Raw genomic sequence first — 24,157 nt, forward strand, 5'->3', positions numbered from 1 at the left:
AGGTAGTGCTGGAGAATTTCCCCACCCAGCAGCTCTAGTGGAGGTGGAGGCTTGGACGAGGACGAGAGGTCAGTGCTCCCTCTAGAGGTGGAGAGATGGGAGTGCGGCGCCAGTGGTCGACCAGGGCCCTGTGGTCCTGCTGGACTGAGCAGCTCACCGTCCTTCCCTCAGGACACGGAGGGAGTCGAGCTCGGACCTTCCAATTCATGGACAGTGAGCGGAAGATTTGTGTGGAGCCTTAAGGAAATTAGTGCACTGTCGTTTTCAACCCAGAGTGTGTTCAAGACACATTTACGTCTTGCAATATCTGAAGTTATTTGGAACTTAGTTTAATAATCAAATCCTTTTACAGAGTTTTAAATTTGAGTTTTTTAGTTTTTTTTTTAAATAATCAATGAAAAACACTACACATACAGTATTAAAACCTTTACTCAGACATGATACAACAAAGAGAAACAGGATTCAGAAATAATGACAGAAAAAAGTATTTTTTTGCTTTCTTTTTAAATCCCCCAAGCACACAAGTCAATCGGCTCCATGTGTGCCATGGGGTGGGATACCATCAGGACAAAGAACAGACACGAGAGAAAGAGAGAGAAATAAAAGAAAATAAGAGTGACAGATTCCATTCTGATTTTACAGTTCTTGTACTTGTTTAATACTTTGTAATAAACAAAAGGTGAATAGCATAGTCGGTGAAGAGGGAGACAGGAAACAAGACAAATAAACAGTGTGTAATGTTTTTTGTTTTTTTTCAAGGTGAAGAATAAACAATTAAGGAAGATTCTAAATCTACCAGAAAATAGTTTTTTCTGTTTTTCTTCTTGATCGTAAATCAACACCTGATCGGAGTTCGTCAATTCCCTGCCCTTCTTTTATCCCCTGCTTCTCTTTCTCTGACTGACTTACCCTTCATGTTTCCTCCAACCTAAAACACCAGCGACACCTTCCTCCTTAAAGTGAGCCATCATAATCGGTGGATCCCTCACACCAAGTTCATTCAATGTAACCAGATCCTGCTGCAAACTGGATTTGTGTATCCCAGTGAGCACCATGTCTACAATTAGAGCCACAAACTCTGAAGGTTTGGTTTTATCCAGCTACAGCCACGCGTGACTCTAACGCAGTGAAACACACTAACAGGTTCTGGTGGACCCGGTCGCAGGAAACAACCAAACAGATGCAGCTGAAGAAGAGCAGGGCTATCTCTGTTTTGTCATTCCTAGTTTGTGTTTCAGTCATAAATGCTGTGTTTTGGAAACCAAAGCAGAAGTTTGAAGGCCCAAAAGGGACCACATCAAAATAATAAAGCACCAATGCACAGCTTGAGCACCAAGAGGGGGGCCACACACTGATCTGCTCCACCCTCCAGAGACCAGCCGTCCCTTCTCTACATGAGCTGTCATTCCATTCCTATTAGGGCCCCTCTTTAGTGTGCATACACCGGCAACGGTTAGAGCACACTCTTTAGTGGGCTACACAACAATCACAACATACATGACAAAACAAGCACCGGGAACTAAGTGGCCCTGCATTTTTAGGTTTTTTTTTTAACAGCCACATCTTCAAACAACTTGGCAGTGATCAATAAACCAGTGAGGGTGGTGGTTTCAAGGCCGCATAGGGCACACTGCCTCGTTGATCAGAGCGGGATGGGCCCTGTGTCGATAGGTCAAAATGCCGCCCCGATATCTAGTCTATAAACAATGATCAACTCTTCAGTCACAGCCTGCAATTCCATAAAAAAATAAAAATAAAAGCATGTTAATCAATTTTCAGAAAGCTAGTCATTTCAAAATGTAACAAAGATGGCGACAACAAGTACTGCTACACAGTCAAAAGTCACAGCATGCGTCTGCCTTGAGTGCACACGGTTGCGAACTACAAACATTAAGGGGGCGGCGCGGTGCGACCCCGGCGGTCTCCCGTGGCAACCGCTTGGTCGCCGCTGCTCTGCCGTCAAGTAAAGTGAGCAAAGAGGGACACTGAGCCGAATCCCATTCCTCGCGCCTCTCCAATGCTCGTCCGCAAAAAAAAAAAAAAAAAAAAAAAAAAAGAAGCTTCACATCCTTTTTCAAACAGTCCAAGAATCACGGGGATATTTTTTACAAGTCCGTCCCAATACAAAGCCCACGTGGCTGAGCATGTGAGTGTTTGTTGAGTTTAAGGTCAAGTAGTGGAGACGGGGCCAAGGGAGGAGTTTGTGTTTGTGTTGGTCAACACACCAGCTGATCGCCCCCTCCGGCTCCTCTGTGCATTATTTTAGCTGAACAAACCAAATAAATAGCGCTCAGCATGTGACCGCCGAAGGTTTAGTATCTGCCAGTCAAAAGGCGTAGCTGCAGGCAGATACATTACACATGTGCAAAAAAGCATACGTGTGGCCACACATACCCTTTAAAAAATGACACAAAAAAAACAACAACAACCACCAACCATCAGCTCTTGCTAAAACAGTCTGCTCGATCAGCAAAGCTTAAAGTGGCTTAGCATACAGAACCTGCACTGACTGTATAGCATATTAAATATGTCTTTACTGTGTCTCTGCATCATCCACTAAATGAACTAAGCTCATAGCGCAATGTTAAGAGACTAAACCTAGACCCATTGCTGTCATAAGGAGGGATTGGAATTCTGAATCTTCTCACTGTCAATTAACATCAACTTATGTTACAGACTAAGCTAAAATCGGCCAAAACACAATGCAGTTTGCAACTGTTTATCACAATATGAATAAACAAGTTGCATATTTTTCACTTTGATTGGTATTTGCTCAGTAAGCTGTGTATGCAACTGGTGTGTTTTTTCCTCCAGTACTCGACTGATTGTGTAATCATTCCCGTTTCCAGCTATAAACATGGTGCAGTAGCAGCAAGTTTTAACAGTCAGCCTTCTCTCTAAAAAGGAACGGGTGGGTGGCTCTCACAAACTTCATTCTACAGCCAAACTGTTATTAACTCAAGTCTCCGAGACCAAACCGCGTCACACACAGTGCAAGCGGATGTTAATGCTAATCAATTGAATCATTAGCTTGCCACCAGCTTGCTTTTCTTTACCAGCCTACACCAGAGTAAGGCTGCCATGCAGCTCGAGGGTCCGACCTTTCTCTGCATGAAGGAAATGAATGAATCTCTGGAGAGTTGGCCGTGTGTATGCATGGCTGGAGAACAACTGAAACAACACCAAACGCTTAAAGTTAGACCAACATACTGACAAATTAAACCAAAAAACCAAACCAGGCCATCTAACTGTCGGCCTCAGAGTCCACATCACAAGGGGGGGGGGGGCTCCTGTCTGAGAAGTGTTTAGACTATCCGCAGGGCAGGAAGCTCTTTGCTCATTCTGGTCAAAACAGCTGATTGGACACAAACACTCCCCAGCTACTTTCATTGCTTCCACCGGCCTAACTGCTTTTTAAAATACACAAAAAAACAACACTTCGCTGGTGTTTATTTCCATAGTAGGGAATCTGTATTAAAGTTTGCGGTCTTAAAAGTAACAAATAGAAAAAAAAAAGGGGACCTATTTCTTCAGCAGACCTGTTCGATGAATGGAGAACTGATTTGTCTGTGTACTTGCATACTGTTTGCATTGATGTAGATGTGCAAGTCTTAAACTAACCACATTAGTTATTTAGCACCTGGTAGAGGACAGCTGTGCCTCGTCCCTGTAGAATGATACTGCAGAATGTACGATTCTAATGCTATCAAATGGGCTGACTAATAAGAAGGCGAAATACACCTTGGAACGACAACACTCTTTTAAATACTAACAAAGACCGTCATAAATCTGTGTACCACAGTATTGCAGCCCACTTTATAGTTTAATGTTTATCTCTTCATGTGGTAGCTGCTCTCGACTTTTCACTGCAATGCTCAGTCAGCCGCCCAAACATTTTAAATCACAGTAAATGTCAAGTGCCGTTGTCATTGATATTCAGCCAATCAGGTACTGAGAACGACCGGGAGCATTGGCAGAAGTTGGTGCGAAAGCAGCAGCGAGGTGTGGTTCGGCCTCGGGCTCAATAACAACTTCACGGTGATGACCTCATACAGGAGGCAAGCCTCATTTTGATTCGACAGCAAAAAAAAATTGAGCTTTTAAATGCTTTTGTTGGAGCCACATATTTCACATTCACAAGTGTGAACAGGCATTTGTTTCTGCGGGACTCCCGATATTCTTTTGGATTATTTACATCTACTGTACAACAGTCGCAAGCATCGAGCCAATACACACAGAAGGAAGTTTCCCACAGCAGCAGGTAGTAGGTGTAGGATTTCCATGATATAGCACTAATTAGAACATTATTGCATTACAGTAACACAACAAACAAGTAGCTCAAACACTGGCGCATTGTTTGCCAATCTATACACAGCCGGTAGTTCATCCATGACCAGAAGTATCGCAGATACGCCAAATTTCATATTGATTGATGACCAGGTTAATTGAAATGCTGCGCTATTAACACTATCCAATAATTTCAGCTGGTCTTTTTTATCACATATCTCTGTCAAAAAAAACCACGCTATTGCACCTCAATCAACAGAGAGAACAGAGTGCAGCATCTTGAATACCTCACACAGCTCAGCTAGAGGCAAACCAAGCCTGGTTATCAACTGCACATGAAGTGGCCAATCATTTAGCAAATTAAACAAAACATCACTTCTGATTGGACAACGATGCAACAGTGAGAAAATCCTACACGTAGTACCTTCAAGGTCATCTTAGGTATCTGAGAAAAGAGTCATTTCTAGGAAACAGTAACATTTACACAATAACAACTCACAAAAGTGCATAAATGACCACCAGCAAAGTGAGGATTGGGGGGGGGGGGCTTAAAAGACAAACAGCTACAATTTTAGCTGTTAAAAGCCAACCAACTGCCAAAATAGAGAAAAGGATTAAATCAGAACTAGGAAGAAAAAAAATTATAATAATTCAAGTCATTCATCTTGTCTTACAAAGCCCGCTGTGCGCATCAGGGTGGGAGGGACAAAGTCCGTCTGTTCAACAAAGTGCTCTCACTCCCCTTTTCCTGGATTTCAATGCCTTGGAAAAAGCTCTCATTTCATGAGTACAGTACTTCAAAAACAGAAACTCAAACAAGTTTCAGCATGATTATTCAACAAAAAGCATTACATGTTTCTATGTTTCGAAGATTGGATGAGCTCACTGGGAGGATGTCTGCCTGTCCACTGTAGGACACCTCCTGACCAATAAGAATTGAATTCATTTGATGATGGACAAATGATTGAAATCCCATTCACCTGATTTTAGGCTCAAACCATACATGAATAAGTAACCGGCTTGTGATGGATATAATGCACAGAGCAGCTAGCAATGTAACTAACTAACCCAAGTTAAGAACAAGGGCTGTATACCAGCAACTCAAAAGCAAATACCCCACTGTGAAATGTGAAAACTGAAGGCTAACTTAAGATTAAGACATTAACTGTATATGTGTGATAAAAAGGGGTTGTATTAATTGAGTCGTTACCCCTATGCTGAAAAAATGAGTGTGGGAGAAGACGGTGAAAATGTGTGTGAGTGTATATTAGCATACTGTTCATCCGGAGCCATATTATCTGTGTATTAGTTATGTTGCATATCAATTCATGTATGCAAGTTAAGATCGCCATGTGCGTGTATCGAGATAATTAGCCAGTGACACATCAATGGAATATGTGTTTGTGTGTTTGTGTGTATGCAAGTGTGAGAGCTGGTACATTAAAACCAGCAGGTGCTGCAGTTAAGAGAGACCCAACGACCCAACGTGGTGCTGACGTGTTGGTGATCCTGGTGTGCAACGGATCCTGACCGGACCAAACCTGGCGCCCTCTAGCTTAGCTGGTGGGGGGCCTCCAGCATCTCCATCAGGAAGGTGTCGATGGGCGTGTCGCCAATCAGTTTAAAGAAGAACAGGTGCTCCAGGCACTTCAGACCAATGGAGCGCAGCGCTGGGAGCCGGAGGAGGAGCTTTGCAAATCTGGACGACGGAGAAGACAGAGACATTACCACAGATGTATCAGTCGTGTAAACTAAAAAAAAAAATCAGAAGATGGTATCCATCTTGCGTCAAGCCTCTGGGCGTACACCGCTGCATCACACCCAGCCTTCTACAAGCTGCTCTGTGCCACAGTTAAAGCTACTGAGCTGAATAATACTTTCAACCGTGTTGATCTGTTGTAGCAGACCTCTTCTCTTTCTCTGCAGTATGTCTTTGTGTCACAGCCTACCTGCCCTGCTGATCTGGGTATTTCTGTTTGCAGTAGGACTCGAGCGATGCGTACACCCTCTCTCTCAGCTGCTCCACCTCGCTGGGATTGGACAAAGCCTTGGCATCTTCAGATGGAAAGAGAAAACATCTACATTATCTCTATACAGGAATGAAACACATTTTACATGTGTTCCATTTCTAAATTCCTTATATTTTCCAGACTCGCTAGACTCAATTTGTCCACTCTCATTTGGTGTTCTTCATGATTCTTTTCTCTAGATTTTCAACCCGCCAGCCATCTACGTACCTGGGTTGAAGAGGATGATGGCTCGAAGGCAGCCAAGCTCAGTCTTGTCCATCTGCATGTCTCTCATCTTGCTAACAAGCTCTGTCAACACCCTGCAGAGAGGAGAGGAGATTTGCAGTAGGAGATCCCAGTTGGAGACAATTCCAAGTGAAAGGGCGCGAGGGAAAAGGACAGGAGAAGATGATAAGGAAAAAGAGAGCGAAAAAGCAATAAAAACAAGAGGAAGAAAGGGAGGAATAAGAGAGTAAGAACAACAGAGAGGGACCAGGCTCCATAATCACATTGTTATTATGGTTACTTCTCAATGGAACGGCTTTATGTCCAAACTTAGGGCATTAGGATATGGCTGAACTGCTGGTTCTGCAGTCCAATCAAAAATGGCCGGAGGGTAAAAACTTCATAGTTTCAGGCTTTTACTTTTTCCACACAATCTATGTTTCGATATTTCCACTATGTCAACCGATGACTCCAAGGAGAAGAGAGCAAATGGCAAGGTCCAGGGACTAAGCACATTTTTATTCTCATAGCCCTTAAGCTCATTCGTATTTTACACCAAGCTTCTTACAGAAGACATCAAGTTCATAGACATTTTTGGGAAACATGAATGCCTTGTTTAATATTATTCAAGGATTAAAAACTGGCCCATTTTAGGGTGGGCCCCAGGTTTTTTCCAAATCCTCAATTTTAAACTGTGACTGTATTTACATACATTTACATTTGCATCTGTGCTAAAGTGTGAATCATGACGAGAGGGCCAGAGCGAGGAAGTAGTAAGTAATTGGGCTGCTGTACTTTATACTTTAAAGGACTACTTCACCCACAAAATGATAATTTGCATATACATGATTCACCCTGTGTTACCTCAAATTCTTAAAGAAAACTTTGACTTTCTCTCAGGCCTTTAGGTGAATGAAGAATGAAATAACAGAGAAAAGTCTTGATGAGTTGAAGTGTGGGCTGCATTTAACAACAGCAAACCCTATTAAAACATCTGTTTACAAACACTCACACAACTCTTGCAGTATATAATCCAAGTGTCATTTATCTACTTGTATGCTCACTACTTCCCAAACACATGCATCTTCACTAAAACTCGACTATTTAAAACATTTCTGGATTAATTCCTCGCTCTGTTTGGGATGTAGTGAGCATACAACTTGACCTAGTTCTTGGATTCTTTGTTTTCTTCAACTATGTTTTCTTCAACTATGTTTTCTTCAAGGATTCAAGGTACCAGAGACTGAGTACTTGATCTAGAAATATTCATTTGGCAGAGGGGTTTTCATTTAAATACCATCCCTTCATTCTTTTATATGCTTCACAACTCTTGAAACCTTAGGAAGTAAGAAAATTGTCTTGTTATCAAGAGCAGTGCATGCAAACAACAGTAACATCAATTTTACTTGGAAAAAATAGAGACAATACCAACTTACCAACAAATCCATACATCATCAAATGAGTCATCACGCTTTTATCAGATGTGAAGCGCAATAAGATGCAAAATGTAAGTTTGGACTTAACTTACAACTTGTTTAACTACTTCGGCTCTGCTGCCTGGAATACGACTTCCAGTACAAAGAATAAAAGTTGAGGAAGTGGAGGAAAGTACGGGTGATGTTTGGTACGGACCCACAGTGTATGTCATTAATGTTATAAAATGGGCACTTCCCATCACAGAAGAGGGCCAACATCACCTCTTAAAGGGCTCTCTGACCTGCCTGTGAATGAACAGTGTCCTGCGCTGGAGTTATACAGTATTTAGTCCCTCTATTAATACACTGGGAAAGCTTGCCCACAAGTTTCGATTTGCTCATTATGGTCTGGCAAGGCGCAACAAGCATTTGGTTTGATAAGAGAAGGCATCTTCAATGGGCAAAAGATAAAAAGTATCCTGCAGGCCATTGGACGAGGCTTTCACAAACCAAATATGGTCCTGAATTCTGATTCAAAATGCACTACGGCTACTGTGGAGAAGCCCAAAAGCATCAACCTTTCAGCTTTGGTTCTGTGTTTGTTTCAAGAGGAGGGGTTTAAGAAAGGTGTTTGTGTGGAGAGGTAATTACCTGTCAAATATGGCCCCAACCTCGGCATTGTGCGCCCTGTGTATTCAATCACAATGTGTTATTACAATGTCATTACACAGTTGCATTGTTATAACAGAATTCTCACTATTTTCTGAGCCCTTCGGCTGTACAGACGGTCAGTGCTTACATATGATTTCACGTAGTGACAATCTGTAGTGGTACAAAGTACTCACTGATGCGTTCAAAACTGTTCACATTGTTCACTGGATTGTTCACATTTTCCATATTTGATTTATCTTGCACCTGCACCCAAACATTGATATTTCTAGATGTGTACCCCTTATAGACATTTGATCCGTTTTATGACATCATAAACTGTAGTCCTACACATGGCGCCAACTTTATTCACATGGATTAAAATAAGCAGAAAAGGAGGTTATGATAAATCTGATGAGCCAAATGCATTATAGCAGAAAATGATTAGTACACATGAAACTGTTCAAATGTTGTGTGGAAAACAACTAACCCTCATCCTTTGATAAGTGTTCCTCACTAAGCGGTAATACATCATGAAAAGTAACTTGAAGCCAAACTGATTTTGATTCATCAAATTCCATGTTTCAGTCTGCTACAGCATCCATACTATAATTGCATTGTCATTTGTTGTGTTTCTCCCTGAGGGAAAAAAAAAAGGAACCAAAAGGGAGTCATTTATATATTTTTATTGGTTTTATGATGGTGCCTTATAGTTTGCATTAATTTGGTTGTCCCTGTATCCGTCTATGCAATGACAAATCAATCATAGGCAGTGCAGATGGTAACATTAACTGTGACTATAGTGTGAAAAATGGAGGCTCAGTGTGCAAAATACAACATTTCCAGGACCAGTGTGAAGACAACCAACCAATAGATCCCTGTAAATCCTACACACTGACCCTTTAAAAAAACAAATGTACAACAAAAAAACCTCAAAGAAAGTCAGACAGAAATCAACAACTCATAAATCAACAGAAGAGAATACTCGACATTTCAGAACAATAAAACGGAAAAGAGAGGTGCTTTCTATCTTCATCATTCTGGTCATTGATTGGAAGGTAAGGCTAGGACAGAAGGACATAGGTAGTAGGTATCCACCTTTTCCAGTTTGTAAACTGTTTTTCCTGAAATTTGGGGTTTTCTCTTTTGTAATCTTGTTATGAAATAATTTTTCTGTTCGTCGTTGTGTTTTCTGAAAAAAGCCTTTGTATTTTTGTTGGTCGGGGCTTTCCTAGTAAGACGTTTAGTTTTTTTACATCGTCCTTGACAAAATAGGATTCAGTTACTTGATGCAGATGCAAGCTGAAATAAAAGGCTGCAGCTAGAAGAGAGTCGGTGCTATGAGAAAATGAATAAGTATCAGAGGAAAATCAATGAGCCGTTTGTCATAGGCTTGCTGTAAACCTGACTTGATTTCTAGCTAAACATGTATCCTTTATAACAATGTAATAACTGTGTAATTAACAGTGAATTGACACGTTGTGAGTTTTTTTTCTTTTTCATTAAGTCATTGTGGTTTGGGGTATCTTTTTTTCAACCAAGGCAGCTGATAACGTAGTGAACAGTCTCACTCAAAGCACTGAAAATGTATTCAAACCTGCTGATCAATTCTACCTCTGGTTAATGCAGTATCATACCATTCTCACATGAACCAGTATTTATTACAGCATAAGAAGTGTCACATCTTAATTGCATCACATATTATTAAAGAAACAATTAACTCCTATCAATAACAATAAAAAAAGTTATGATACGAGTTATCTCATTATCTCTTTCTAGTGATATTTCAAAAACATGGAATTTCACAAAGAAACAAATGATGGTTGATGCAATCATGCAGAAGGCTGGAGAGGCCGGCATGGCCGTAATCATGTTCACGTTTTGTTTTCCGGTGATAGTGGAATAAGAGTTTCTGGATCTCAAACTAACAGGCCTGTATAGATAGAAATGAAAATGACTCTGAACTTATCCTAACTCACTAGACTGTTCTTGCTATTCCAGTATTTGCCTTTCAAGTATACTTCATTTTAAGTATTTTAACGGACTGCTTTATTATATAAAAGTTTAGATTGTACATTAGCCAGCCATTGACTGTCTGTGTGAGCACATGCATGTCTCTGGGTAAGCATTAGTCACCAGTCTCAACGGCATGCTGTCGCCCTACAAGCAGTACTTAAGAAGCAAAGTCTCTCAGCCAATCACTGCCAACACAGAACACAGCAGCCAACCAAAGATGAGGACACAGTATCCTTAATTCTTACCCCAGTCACTAATCCAGCTAAACCAGAATTATTCATGTAGATAAGTAAATTGTTCTTTCTTTGTCAAACTATCAGGATTGATGTGGATTTACCAGGTGAAGGTCAAGAGGGGACTAAGGATTTTACCTGGCTTCTCAGGGTCCATCGATTTTAGGTTAAAAGTAGGTGGTCCATATACTGTGTAGAAGCGTATCTATTCTAAGTGGAGGAGAAAAATAATTTGTATTGTTTATGGTGGCATGTCCTCTCCACTTGGGTCACCCATCCAAACCTCTGAATGCTGGGTAAATCACTGATGGGGGTATGTCTGTCAGAGAGATACGCTTTGTGTACATATGCATCTGTGTATTACCTGTCAAAGATGGCTCCAACGCCTGCACTGTGAGCGCTGTTCCTGTGAACATGCAGGCCAGTGGCCAGTAGAATCCCATCCTTCACGGAGATGGAGCGATGGGAGAACGATGCAATCAGGAGCTCATTCCAGCCTGTTGGAGAGTGAGTGTCTCAATATGTTTGTGAATTAAGTCAGTTGGGATGTTTTTGTTTTTTTTCTTTATACCTGCTATGACTGAATGTTCCTGGTCCTGAATGAGCAAATTGAAGATCTTTTATTTAATACCTGCTGTCATTATTTTTGAAATACTAAACCCTGACTTAGGATCTACCAACTGAGCCTTAACACATAACCACATGGAACAGTTTATTGATCAAACCCTCTGTATCGTTTCTCATTTTCCAAAGCCGCATGACACAATGGAAAACTTTAGAAATGATTCATCCAGATATTTATAAGATTGTGGACGCTATTTTCAGTTCTATGTTGAAAAAGGGGCAAAGGTCTCGACTAGATTCCTGACAACATGAGTTTGAACAAAAAGTAACAAGATACAGGGTGTTACTAGCAGGGTTGGAAATCAGCACCAGCTATCGGCCAAATGTTGATAGAATATGCAAGTGGCTGTGAGATTTGCTTCATTCACCAGCCCCTCCCAAAAATGATTGAGTGGCTGGTAGGTTTTGGAATCCAACAGCCGCAGTGGCAGAGGGACAACATTTATCAGCAGATCTTCTTTGCGGCAGTATTGCTGAAACTCTGTCAACAGGTTCACGACTGATTCAATGCAGTCTTGAGGCAGACTTACCTGCACGTAGCAGGATGACCTGGTCGTCCAGGGCCAGCTCAGAGAAGTGAGGGATCCTCTTAGCCCACTCCACCAGGGTGAAGAGCTGCTTGTCTGCTGCCTGACAGATGTTGGTGACAGGATCGTTCGGCTGGGGAAAGCAGATTTAGAGGTGGGTCATTATTTCATCAGAAAGCTCTACTAAGAGACCCTGTTTTATTCATACAACTGACTGTGAGGATTGTAAAAATAATCTTGCAGTCTATAAAACAAATATAAGCATGATTGTGTACTTGAATGAAGTAAAGAAGAGGTATATAAGCTGATCATCCCACATTTCCAATATTTGTACTCAAACAAACAGCTTGTGGTTAGTTTCCAGCATGCGGACTACTCACAGAGCTGCCACCTGAACTTCCGTCTGTGTGAAGTTCTGTTTTCTGCTCAACAGCCATCTCCGCTTCCAAAATCTTCTCCACTGGCATCTCCTCGTTCACCGCACTGGTCGACTCCACCTCCCCCTCTCGTTCCCTGTTCCTCTGCCGTTCCTCTTGGACAGCTGCAGCACGAGGTGGGGGTGGACAAAGAGGAGCACAGGAGAAAAACAATGAAGGACAAGAAAAGGGGAGGATGAGAGAAAGAGTAGGAAGAGCAGAGGGGAAAAATGTGTGGGAAGGATGGGGAAGGAGGTCAATATGAAAGTAAGGAGAAGCAGTAAAGGTGTAAAAAAACAAAACAATGGACAAGGATACCGAAGCAAAGAGCTTTGGCAGACAGGCCATGGTGGGGATCATAGGCCATAATTTAAGCAAGAAGAACACAGCAAAAGAAAAAGAACAAGAAGTAGTGGAAGAGGAAACGACAACGAGTAGGAATGATATGACACCAGACAACAGAATGGATAAAGTGAGAGAATTGGAGATTAACAAAAAACGTGTGGAGGAATGAAGAGGCGAAATGGTGTTGGTGCAGGAAGAGGTTTGCATAAAAAAAATATAAAATAACAAAAACAGGGAAAAATAAAAGTGAAAGACCAAATTAACGTGACAAAAGGTGCACAATAGAAGAGAGATGAGACAGATTTGTACAATTCATGATAAAGTCAAAGTCTCTCATTCTATCTTTCATACTTCTCTCAGGCCCTCTGCCAAGGCAGAAATGGACCAAATATGTAATTCACAAAGAAATCATAATTATTGACAAATTGTTTTAAAGCAAATTACAAAATAAATGTAACACTGTAACCTGAAAGTAGGTATTTTGCCAGTTTTCAATTTCATTATTCATTCATTTGTTTCTTCAAAAAGAATCACATATTTTTTAAATCCCTTACCCAGATTAAGTACAGGTGGTTTCTCTTTTGCTTTGGTCAAAACATTTTTTGGTAACATTAGTAGTTTTAATCATCATATATCATAAGCTGCTTAGAGCTAGTGTGAGGAAGGTAACCAGGTCATAAAAATATTGAATACTAATAATTAATTCCCCATTGTCAGAAAAAATGGGGGATTTAATACAAAAAAAAGGTTTATTGTATTAACCAACAGTCTCACATATTTTCATTTTCCAGAAGGGTAGGTAACTTATTTTATGATTATTGTTTTGGTCATTTCTTGGAGAGCAGCAATTTTAATTGATGTCATTGCTTTGTTTTTGATTCAAATTCCCAATTTTTCTAGGTCCTATTGCGAAAATAAAGCCTTTGTAAAGGAAAAACAAGCATTTAGTATTCTTTGATGGATGATAAATTATTGCTCATTAACGTGTCTGGAATTATGTACACTTATTGTCAAGCAAAGCAAAGACATTGATAGACTCTTGTCACTGAGTCCGTGTTCAATACATAAAAAGAAAAGGCGTGCCAGTGGCCACAAATTTTTAAAAAGCAGGCTAGTGACGGAAAGCTGCCTCTTTGGAAGCCAAAACTGGCTGAAAAATTATCTGGGTGGGAAATTCAGTGAACAGCTATCCTTCTAAGTATCATCAAAAATGGAAGTTAGTGTTCCTGAATAGAAATGGATCTGCTCTGTGGCTGACTGTCGTAACTGAGAACCTACTGGGCAGCACCCAGGTGGGAATAAACAACAAGAAGCTTTACAGTACAGTAGGATGACAATTAATAGTAGTGTGCAAACTTTCCCTGGATTTATGAAAGGTTAAAAAAACATGGGGGAGTGATTCAAGGCTGGCACTGTTCCACCTCTTAGCCCTGGCAACAATCTATGGAAATACATTTTGAACTTGCTCCTTCTAATAGATAGCAACTGTAATATCTCTCTGCTTCTCGCTCAGTCATACAGACACAGGCGCACACCCCTCCCTCCCTCTTCTCCTTACATCTGTCGTTCATCTTGGCCACTACAGAAGGAGGGATGGGGGAGAGAGAGAGAACGAGAGGAAACAAAAAGAGGAAGAGAGGGGGAAAGGGGGTTAGTGTTTGCAAGGCTTACCCACCCCCATCTCCCCCTCTACCACTCTGTGCTCGTTCTTTCTATCCACTACTGTACAAATATCACTGCTCTCTTGGTTCAAATGCACAGGAAAAATATATACACTGCTTCATTTACTGATGCATTTACTACTACTATTTATAGCTTAGGTTTAATATCTCATTTAAAAAGGTAGGGTTGGTACTCTTCTTCAAAAACATTTTAGTTGAAATTCTCATTACATCCTGACAGCAATCAACAAATCAAATGCTCTGACAAAAAAAAGAGAAGAAAATCTGGTATCTGTGGTTGTTGCAGGACTGTAATAAGCCGGTCCAATCATTTATTCTGCCTGAATGTTATGATTGGACAAGCTATCTACCTGTCAATCTGCCTGCCCGCGAACTCACTGGCTGTCACCTGAGTCATCCACAAGATGCTACTTTGACAGCTGTGACGACTAACAATGGCCACATTTGTTGTTTACCTTCATTATGACAATGCTGGGGGAATGGCTTTGAAGGGAGCCATGAAGGGACGGTCTGTCAGTGTTGACAACTTGTGTCCTGATTTTCTCGATAGTTATAGAAACGTTTGGAGCTAGTGCTGCTAGCTGCTACTTTCATTAAAAAAAAAAAAAAAAAAAAAAAAAAAAAAAAAAAGAGTTGGCAACATTGCTCTGGGTTTTTGATTGGGTAATTTTTTTGAATCTAACGTACACATGCTAGTTTTTTAAGATTTCCAACCCTAGCTTTAGGGATGACATTATGGGTGATGGCTTAAGAATTACAGGTTGAGGCTGCTTACATATAAAGTGCCTACCACAAAAAGCAGCGGTCTTGAATGTCCATTTCAGCTGTGTTAACTTAATACTCCATGCCGACAGAGATCATTATAACAACAATAGCAACCACACACCTCGGCAACTTATCAAACAAAACTGATTTTATCGTCACACTAAAGTAAAAGTCCTGATATATCTTGTATGATAAAGTGCCGTACACAGTACAGTTAGCTCTTATCTACACTGCTCAACTCACCAACACTGTCACTAATTGAATAATGATATACTTTGAAATTATGGTAAATGCAATTTTGTGATGGTTATAGTTTTGAAGTATGATGTTTAATTTCAAACGTACTGGTAGTGTAGTTATTCGTGCTACAGTTGTATAGCTGCTAACAGTGGAGTTTGTGCTATTTCATCTAACTATGAAGCAAGAAATCTCTGCCTGTCTGCATGTCCTTCTCCTATCTCAAGAACCAGTCAGCCAATCTACTTAAAATACTGAACGGCGTATTGCTGGGGACCATGGGAGTGTGTTTGTCGAATTCTGTGAAATTTAGACAAAGCATCGAATTCTATAAACTTTGAATAAACAAACGAACAGCGCTCTGTGCAGCAGCGTGGGCGGGGCCTCAGGCCTCTGCAGCCTGAATCCAGCATGTCGTCCACAGCGGGCAGACTGCGGCTCACTGACTGAAATTCAACCTATAACCAAACTCTTCTTCACTTCCCTGGAGTCAACCGCGCAGATAGACAACTGAAAACAGAATCAGACCAAATCTGTATTTCACTTTTGTGACTGTAAGTAAAGCCCAACTTGGATACATTTTTCCAGTGTAAGACAGTATTGCCCCAGTTACTTATAACAATAATAATGTTACTGTCAGCAAAATACCATCACTACCAGAGTAGCTGTGACTTGGGTGTGTTTATCATTGAAAAATGTAGTGATTTGGGGGCCCCAGGCCAACGCTGTCGAGCTTTACTCCCCCCCCCTTCTCTGATTGTGAATGTTGGTGTTGGAAGTGGTAAAAGAAGAAGTCCTACTCAAACCTTTTTTAGGAAGTAAAACTATCAATACCGCACAGTAAAAGTCTTGCACATTTTTTTTAACTTCAAGTGAAGAGTGAAAGAGAGGTATTATCAGCACAATGTACTTAAATGTCTGTTCTAGGTGGAGCTTTCACGTAGTTTAATGAATAATAATGCATTATATTTAGTTGTTACATTTTGCGAGTTAAATCTGAATCTGCAAAAATCTGTAAAATGTTATACAATTATGTTTTTCTCTTAAGTAGAAGCACACAGTAAGTAGTATACATTTGAGTTGCATATATTTAAGTGCTTTGTGGGCCTTTTTTAGGCCCAGGTTGCCTACTTTACCTTTATAGATAACACTGAATCATAATGGATATAGTGAAGAGTTCTGATACCAATCAACAGCAAAGAGACTCTTAAATGTCTCAGTGAAAGCATGAAAAAAAACTAAAGGAGCAGGGAATACCGTTTATGTTCTTTAAAAGGGACGTTCAATGGATGAGGGATACACTACTTGTGAGATAAAGAAGACCGCTACTTCTCAAACACATCTGGAAGGGCCTTTGAAAAGGGAGACCCTTAATATTGTGTCCAACATTGAAACGTTCAGTCTGAACACGTCAGCCCTCGAGCAGGGAAACAGTGGCTGTTTACAACAGTTTGTTAGCCCAAAGTGCAGTTGGCAAAAAACTTTTTAAAAAACGTTTCCTAATATGGTACCACGAGTAGTGGACTATTAGTAGTGCCAGTTCCACTCACCAAATGTGCCACTGTTAAAGGGAACTGATTTGTTGCAGCTCCAGAGACATTACCCGATGGATCAATATCATCATTGAGGAATGTTACAAGAGTAGCAGCGTAATATATTTGTCCCCTCACCTTCTATTACTGTTGGATATTCTTGAACCACATTTGGAGAGGACAACTCATAAAATGAGGTTATGATCAATCAGCTCAATTAAAGGCTTATCCGTCTATCCCTAACTAATACACCGCAGCAAAGTTAAGAAATCTTTTTAGAACTTTTTGTCAGGTAAATGGTTGTCTTCAAATAATTTATCAACTAAAACGGTCTTTTAAACCAAAATCAAATCATCATTTTTGTGAAAATGCACAATTTAGTACATTCAAATCTAAAAGTTGTGTGTGTTGGAAGGTGAAAGCGCCTCATTTTTAGGGGCCCTGAGCAGGAGAGGATGAGAAACCAGCAATCTACAGGGTGTGCTAAAGTGCCCCTGCTTGCTCACCTTCTCTCTTCATGCCCATGGCCAGGCACTTCTGGTAGCGGCAGTATTGGCAGCGGTTCCTCTGTCTCTTATCCACCATACAGTCTTTATTGTCCCGACAGGTGTAGGTCAAGTCTTTGCGCACTGTGCGCTTGAAGAAGCCTTTACAGCCCTCACAGCTGTAAACACCGTAGTGCTTACCTGGAAGGTGTGGGAAGGAGGGAAGGAAAGAGAAAAAGAAGTAAGACAAGAGGAGTGACAGTTTGCTGGAAATGGCAAAGGCTTAAATGTTTAAGGATCTCAGGGCCTCTAAATTGTTTACATTGTTTGGTCCCAACTCTTAAGGGAAGGTAGAAAAAAACTGTTGTATTAAAGTTGGGTAATCACCAGAAGATCTGTCTCCGCAGATAGAACAAAGGCGCTTCTGGGAAAGCATCGGCCCTGGGCTGTGGGGCTTCAAGCCCAACGGAGGTTTCACGTCATCGGAGCTGCTCACTGCGTGGAGCCCTGACATGGACACCGTTGAGTTGATCTGAAAGAACGACAAAGGAGAAGGTGAAAACAATGACAACAATGAGGGCTATTTTTATTTGTGGAGGAATTTCATGATTTGCATTCTACTACTCTAATAATGTAAAGGACATGGTTGACATTGTCCCCCAAAAGACACAGAAAGCATCAGAGTTAGAGGCAAGCTGGTTGCCCTTCTTTTTTTTACTATTTTCTGGGTTGCCCCGTATCTCTGAGCCCTACCTCCCCGCTTTCATTTCTCTGACAAACTTGTAAGCACAGAGGGGGTAAGATAAGGTGTTTACAACAAAACTCAGGACAACTACCATGTTAACATCAAGGCAAACATAATCTTCAGGACAATCTTCGACATTGTCAAAAGTGTTTTCAGGAAAGTATTGCTTGCTCTCTTTTAAGATGTTCATTTCTAATTTCTGCTGTAATTAGATTAAAAAAATATATGCCTGTAAGAGTCCTAATGCAAATTTTCATAAAATATTTAAGAATAAGAAAACTGCTACCCACACTGCAAATACTCTACAGTGTCTGAATCTTAAAACTGTACTATACACAAAAAAAGCTAAATCTGACCTGTGATAGGTCAGGAAAACAACTGCATGGAAAGGAGTGTATGTTACAAATCCTATCACTGAAAAGAAAAACAATCCTCCCCTACCTGCGGGCTGCTGATGGGGCCGTAGCCCACTGATGGCGTGCCAGGTAGGCAGGGCGAGCCCAGTGAAGAGCTGATGACGGAAAAGGGGGAGCCGATGCTACTGATGGGGCTGTTGACCCCAGTGGTGGTGATGGGAGGCAGGGAGGTCATGGAAGCCGCAGCCGAGGAAACCAGCAGGGGCGAGCGCTGCCCCGATGGAGGGGAGGAGACAGACGAACTGTCTGGGCTGTGGGAATCTGATAAGACACAGCAAAAGGGAGAGTAGCAAATGGCCAAAGCAATCATTAATAACAGTTAAGTAGTGCAAAAATGGCAAAAATGAATAGGAGGTGATACAGGGAACAATTTAATATATTGTCATACTCAAGCTCAAAAATAATAATAATGGGCTGGCAGAGATTAAAGCCGATGTGCAACAAATCATATGCAAATATATTGATCTTTCCTTTTTTGAACAAGGATTACAACATCTATTAAGCAGACTGGACTTTTGGAATTGGATGTTTTATTTTCATCAAGAGAAACGGTTGGTATTGCAGCATTCCAGTAAAATGTACTTTGCTTTTAACATCCCAGAGTTTGGTGCCTTAAGTAACAGCAGATTTATCATCAGCTTTCACACAGCAACTGATACATGCGTTTACTCCATCAGACTGGTGCGCAATCAAGCAGAACTTCACTTCAGTTTCTAGAAACCTTTTGAGTTCTGTGACTTGAATCTGGTGGACTTTTGATCAGGTTTTGAGGTGCCAATTGTTTTATGTCTATATTTTTGTTTATGCTGTGGTTTGTATTGTCTTGGCTTGGCTTTCTTCTGCAGCTGGCTGTGTGCAGCATTTTCATTGCCTCGGGCTGTGTACTTGTTTGTCGACCGATATAATCTATCTTTCTTGCCTCAAACACACTGGAAAGAAATCAACCTACCACATGCTCGCATAAATCACTTACTGTAAGAAAAGAGATCATATTACTCCAGTATTAGCTTCTCTGCACTGGCTCCCTGTTAAATCAAGAATAGAATTACCTACAAAGCTCTAACTGGTCAGGCACCGTCTTACCTTAAGGAACTTATAGTTCCATATTACCCAACTAGAGAGCTGCGCTCAATCAATGCAGGGTTACTTGTGGTTCCTAGAGTATATAAAAGTAGGATGGGAGCCAGAGCCTTCAGTTATCAGGCTCCTCTTCTGTGGAACCAGGTTCCAGTTTCAGTCCGGGGGCAGACACACTCACCACTTTCAAGAGCAGGCTTAAGACCTTCCTTTTTGATAGCGCTTATAGTTAGGGCTGGTTCAGGTTCGCCTTGGTCCAGCCCCTAGATATGCTGCTATATGCCTAGACAGCCGGGGGACTACCTAGGATACGCTGAGCTCCTCTCTCCTCTTCTCTCCCTCCATCTTTATGTATTAATCTCCTATTTATGCACATTACTGATTTTGCTTCTTCCCCGGAGTTCTTGTGCTTTCTCGCCTCGCAGGTTCCCAGGAATCGGGGTTATATTTGGACTGTCATCGTGCCACCTACTGAGGCCCTGCTGACACCCACTACTACTACCACTATTATTATTAGTCACATTACTATTATTATTGCCTGTACTATTACGCTTATTGACTTGCTTGTACCCTGGAGTCTTTGTGCTTTCTCGCTTCGCAGGCTTCTATAAATCGTGGCTGTACCTGGACCGTGGACGTGCATCCTGCTACGGCCCTGCTGACACCGACTGCTACCACCATTATTATTACTAGTCACATTACTATTACTATTACCTGTACCATTAAGCATTTTAGCTTTACTTCCACCCTGAAGCCCTTTTGCTTTCTCGTTCTGCAGGTTTCCATGAATCGTTGTGGTACCTGGACCGTAGTCGTGCCTCCTGCTGTGAGCCGGCTGACACCCACTGCTACTTCGATTATTATTATTAGTCACATTACTATCCCTATTTTCATGGCTATAATTCTACTGTAATAATTGCTGCTGTTATTATAAGTACCGTAGTCTTATTATATGAATCATTTATGTCATATACATTGAATGTGTTGTATCTCTGTTATGCTGCTCATTCTGTACACATGACATCTATTGCATTCTGTCCATCCTGGGAGAAGGATCCCTCCTCTGTCGTTCTCCCATAGGTTTCTTCCTTTTTTCTCCCTGTTAAAGGGGTTTTTTAGGGGAGTTTTTCCTGTGCCGATGTGAGGGAAGGACAGAGGATGTCGCATGTGCACAGATTGTAAAGCCCTCTGAGGCAAATTTGTAATTTGTGATTCTGGGCTATACAAAATAAACTGAATTGAATTGAATTGAACTGTGTGGCCCACGGAAGACAGTGCTTGCACAACCATGTGAACACTTATCAAGTTAACTAACACAAGGTATCAAGCTTTTAAATACTGAGTACAGTTTTTCACTTCATTTTTGATTTGAGTGTTCCCATAAGTCTCCTACAATGTCTGACACTGGTACAACTCCAACTTGTCAAATATTTCACAAAGCGTTAGCATAGCATTTTATAAGCACCTGTGAGGAATACCGACTTCAAGGTGCATTGTCAAATGCGTGGCTAAACAAGTTGAGTACGGCTCCAACACTGGCATGGCAAAAAAATAAATAATAAAACATCAAAACGCACTTTGCTTTAAATGAATGGTGGGATAGAATTTGGAGGACTGACCCTGACTGACTTTGTTCAAATGGTGTCACACTCTCAAAGACAGGGGGTCTGAAAGGATCATCTGTGCCGGCTGGAAGGCATGTGTTTTAAAAAGCTTAAATATGTATTTATATATATATAAGATAGTCTTGAATGGGCTACATCTTTGTTTCACCATAACCCATATCTTTCACAATCCTGAATTTACGCGTTAGTATAGTTTGCATTGTTGTGACTGCTGATTTCGTTGCAAGGCTGATGACAAAATCAGTGCTGTTATTTTCTCACCTCTACTATCTCCCATGATGGTGTTCGGGGCACGGGGGCTGGCTGGCTGGCAGCTACACACCGACGCACTTCCGTCTCAAACGGCCCGCTATCAAACTCTAGACCGCGGACTGAGGCCCGGGCCAGAGTTGTTTGGGGAAACCAAAAACGGGTCTGAAATTCCAACACAAGGGAGAGCTTCAAATAAAATAATGATGTGTCACAGAGAAGGCACATTTGGTCGTATAAGTGAAAAACAAACCCATCATCCATCAGTCTACTGCATGGTTATATGTGCTGTATGTAAGCTTGTCAATATAAATATTTGTGTATTTCATGCATTTAATGTATCGTTAAGACAGGACTTTGCAAAGCAGTCAGCGAACACACTGATGCCTAGGCAAATACACTATTAATTAATAAATATGAAATTATTTATATGTTACAAACGTTGACTATGTTGACAACGTTGAACGAAGTAAAGAAAACGTCCCATCCCACTATGTAGATGGAGCCTGTACGGATGGCAACAACCCCCCGTTATTGTAAGCTAACGTTAGGCATTGCAAAGTTAGCTCGTAAAGGAGCTAACTTTACTAGCTAACAAGATGTCTGTGCCTAACGTAAAGCTAAGTGGCTTGCGTTTGCTACCCCACATTGAACAACATAATACACTAAGTTCACATTGCATATCTCGGCACGACGTTTAACACAAACCGTTATTTAACGCTACATGTCGTTAAAAGTAAGCTATGTCTGCTGTCAGTGGGCAAAACAACCCGAGCGCTGTAGCTAGCTAACTAGGTTTAGCCACATAGCCTAGCAACAAGCTAGTTCGCCCGAGTGCACCGGAGGAGAGCTAGATATCCCAGAACAGACCCGTTTAATACTGGTTGTTCCGCATATATCTTAGTTCTTTCATAACCTAGCTGAATGTTATAAATATATATTGAGTGAAAATATAATACGGTTTACTGACGGTTTAGCGGCACAGCTTCTTCGCATGAAAAGATGCGGCGACTAGGCCCCGCGTGTGTCTGTTTCTCCCCCCACTTTGCCTCGTAGTCAACCCTCCCTCCCCCTGCAAAGATGAAAACATGATGATGGCGGAGGATTTGGCATAGGTCTCTCTTTCAGTTGAACATTGGCTCGGAAACGCTGCAAAACAAGGCAGCCCGGGTTGCTTTAAGCAGTAGAAGAGGGGTTGTGTGGTCATGGTGCCTCTAACATGTCAGTGAGGGAGACGCAGCCAGTGCAAGAGGTCAAGAGGTCAAGACAAGTTCGGCAGTCCTTGCTGAAAAGGTTATTGGAGGGCAATGGTGTTTCTGCTGCGATGGAAGAAATGATTTCTTCATCTTGTTGCAAATCAAGTATACAAATAATTTCTATTCTTGCAAGGTTATCAGTCATATTATAACTGCATATGGGTCTTACATCAACTTTACTATACAATCACATATGGATTTATAAGATGTATTTACCTCAAATCTTCCTTTATTCAGTGTAAACACAAGACCTCGTTTTGTCTCATTTCCTATAGAAATTCTTCGAAACATAATTAACAATGTAAGTCCTCAGCATCCACATTCCAACTATTGTAGAAACACATATACATTATTATTAGTTTTATGTCAAGGTGACAGCGGTAAGTTTACGGTATATCATGTTGCATCAACTTAAAAACAATCTGTATGCTTTACAAAAAGACACACACAGCAAACAAGCATATATCAGCGTATGAGCTAAGATGTAATCATTTACGGAGGCTGGCAGTGTAGCAACAAATACTCAGAGGAGGGAATTTTTTGCTGTAACCGGAAATGTTGTGTTTTATTGTTGTGCCACTATAACAGTAGATTATTGATTATAGAGAATTATGACAGACAACGCACCAGTTCCTGAGGGAGAAGTTGCAAAATAAAAGATTACCCGGCAAGACATGGAAAAGTCATTGTTGACATGTTTCTATCAGATAATCAACAGTTTTTCTCTCTAAAAATGTCCTGTTAGGGTGTTTTATGACACTATTTAGTTGATCGAAATGTTTGACATTATTGTTATCATTATTTTTGCTATAGTAGGCCTACAATGTATGATTTTGGTTATGCTGTGTGCCACATCATTAAACAGGGTGGTTAGACAGAGATTGCTTAAGTGTTTTTACAAATGTCCTTTCTGCATCAGTAATATTGACTACAATAATAATCAATATTATTGCGTCAGTTTTGCATCACCCCAGTTGTACACACACTGCCTGGATAATTTCCTTTTGTCTGTAGATATTGTGTAGATGAGGTATGAAAGTATGTGTCTGTGTTCATAGTTTTCACACCTAGCTTGTTTAAAAAATGGCTAATAGGAGAAGAAAAGGGGGAAAGTGTTTCTGACCTTAAAACATTTCATGATTAGGTAAGTTGCTCCTTCCACCTGTTATGGTTGGAAACTCCAGCAGATCTTTTATGCTTTATCACCCTCAAGGGAGCTTAAATGGCATTACACAAAACATATGGGCCCCAGTGTTATGGGAATTCTTATACGTTTTATTTTAAATGCACAATTTTATCATAATAACCACACAGGTGTTTAAGATGTTTAACCTGTTTCGATA

At 40.9% G+C, this 24,157-nt stretch overlaps 1 protein-coding gene across 3 annotated transcripts; it reads right to left on the bottom strand.

The window, feature by feature from the left end:
• Positions 1 to 2,043: 2,043 nt before the first annotated feature.
• Positions 2,044 to 22,778, bottom strand: rxrba (retinoid x receptor, beta a). 3 transcript variants are annotated; one of them, XM_054605409.1, is made up of 13 exons: positions 22,529 to 22,778; positions 21,571 to 21,723; positions 18,633 to 18,868; positions 17,834 to 17,978; positions 17,468 to 17,647; positions 14,304 to 14,324; positions 12,365 to 12,525; positions 11,988 to 12,117; positions 11,198 to 11,330; positions 8,588 to 8,623; positions 6,525 to 6,616; positions 6,237 to 6,342; positions 2,044 to 5,986 (listed from the first exon to the last, which is right to left on the bottom strand). In XM_054605409.1, exons 2-13 carry the CDS (start codon positions 21,584 to 21,586, stop codon positions 5,839 to 5,841), a joined length of 1,404 nt encoding a protein of 467 aa, XP_054461384.1. In that variant the 5' UTR covers positions 21,587 to 21,723; positions 22,529 to 22,778; the 3' UTR covers positions 2,044 to 5,838. The 3 variants fall into 3 exon arrangements, with proteins under 3 accessions (XP_054461384.1, XP_054461385.1, XP_054461386.1); XM_054605410.1 differs by lacking the exon at positions 14,304 to 14,324; XM_054605411.1 differs by lacking the exons at positions 2,044 to 5,986; positions 6,237 to 6,342; positions 6,525 to 6,616; positions 8,588 to 8,623 and adding an exon at positions 9,279 to 10,517.
• Positions 22,779 to 24,157: the final 1,379 nt, after the last annotated feature.

The sequence above is a fragment of the Anoplopoma fimbria genome, chromosome 10 (genome assembly GCF_027596085.1).
Source record: "Anoplopoma fimbria isolate UVic2021 breed Golden Eagle Sablefish chromosome 10, Afim_UVic_2022, whole genome shotgun sequence".
NCBI lineage: Eukaryota > Metazoa > Chordata > Actinopteri > Perciformes > Anoplopomatidae > Anoplopoma > Anoplopoma fimbria.

Bases quoted from the DNA above. Each gene is read 5' to 3' on its own strand.
- rxrba (XM_054605409.1), bottom strand. The intron at 17,979-18,632 runs GTAGGGGAGGAT...TCGTTCTTTCAG, and splicing joins GCCCCATCAGCAGCCCGCAG to ATCAACTCAACGGTGTCCAT. The intron at 6,343-6,524 runs GTACGTAGATGG...TTCCATCTGAAG, and splicing joins CATCATCCTCTTCAACCCAG to ATGCCAAGGCTTTGTCCAAT.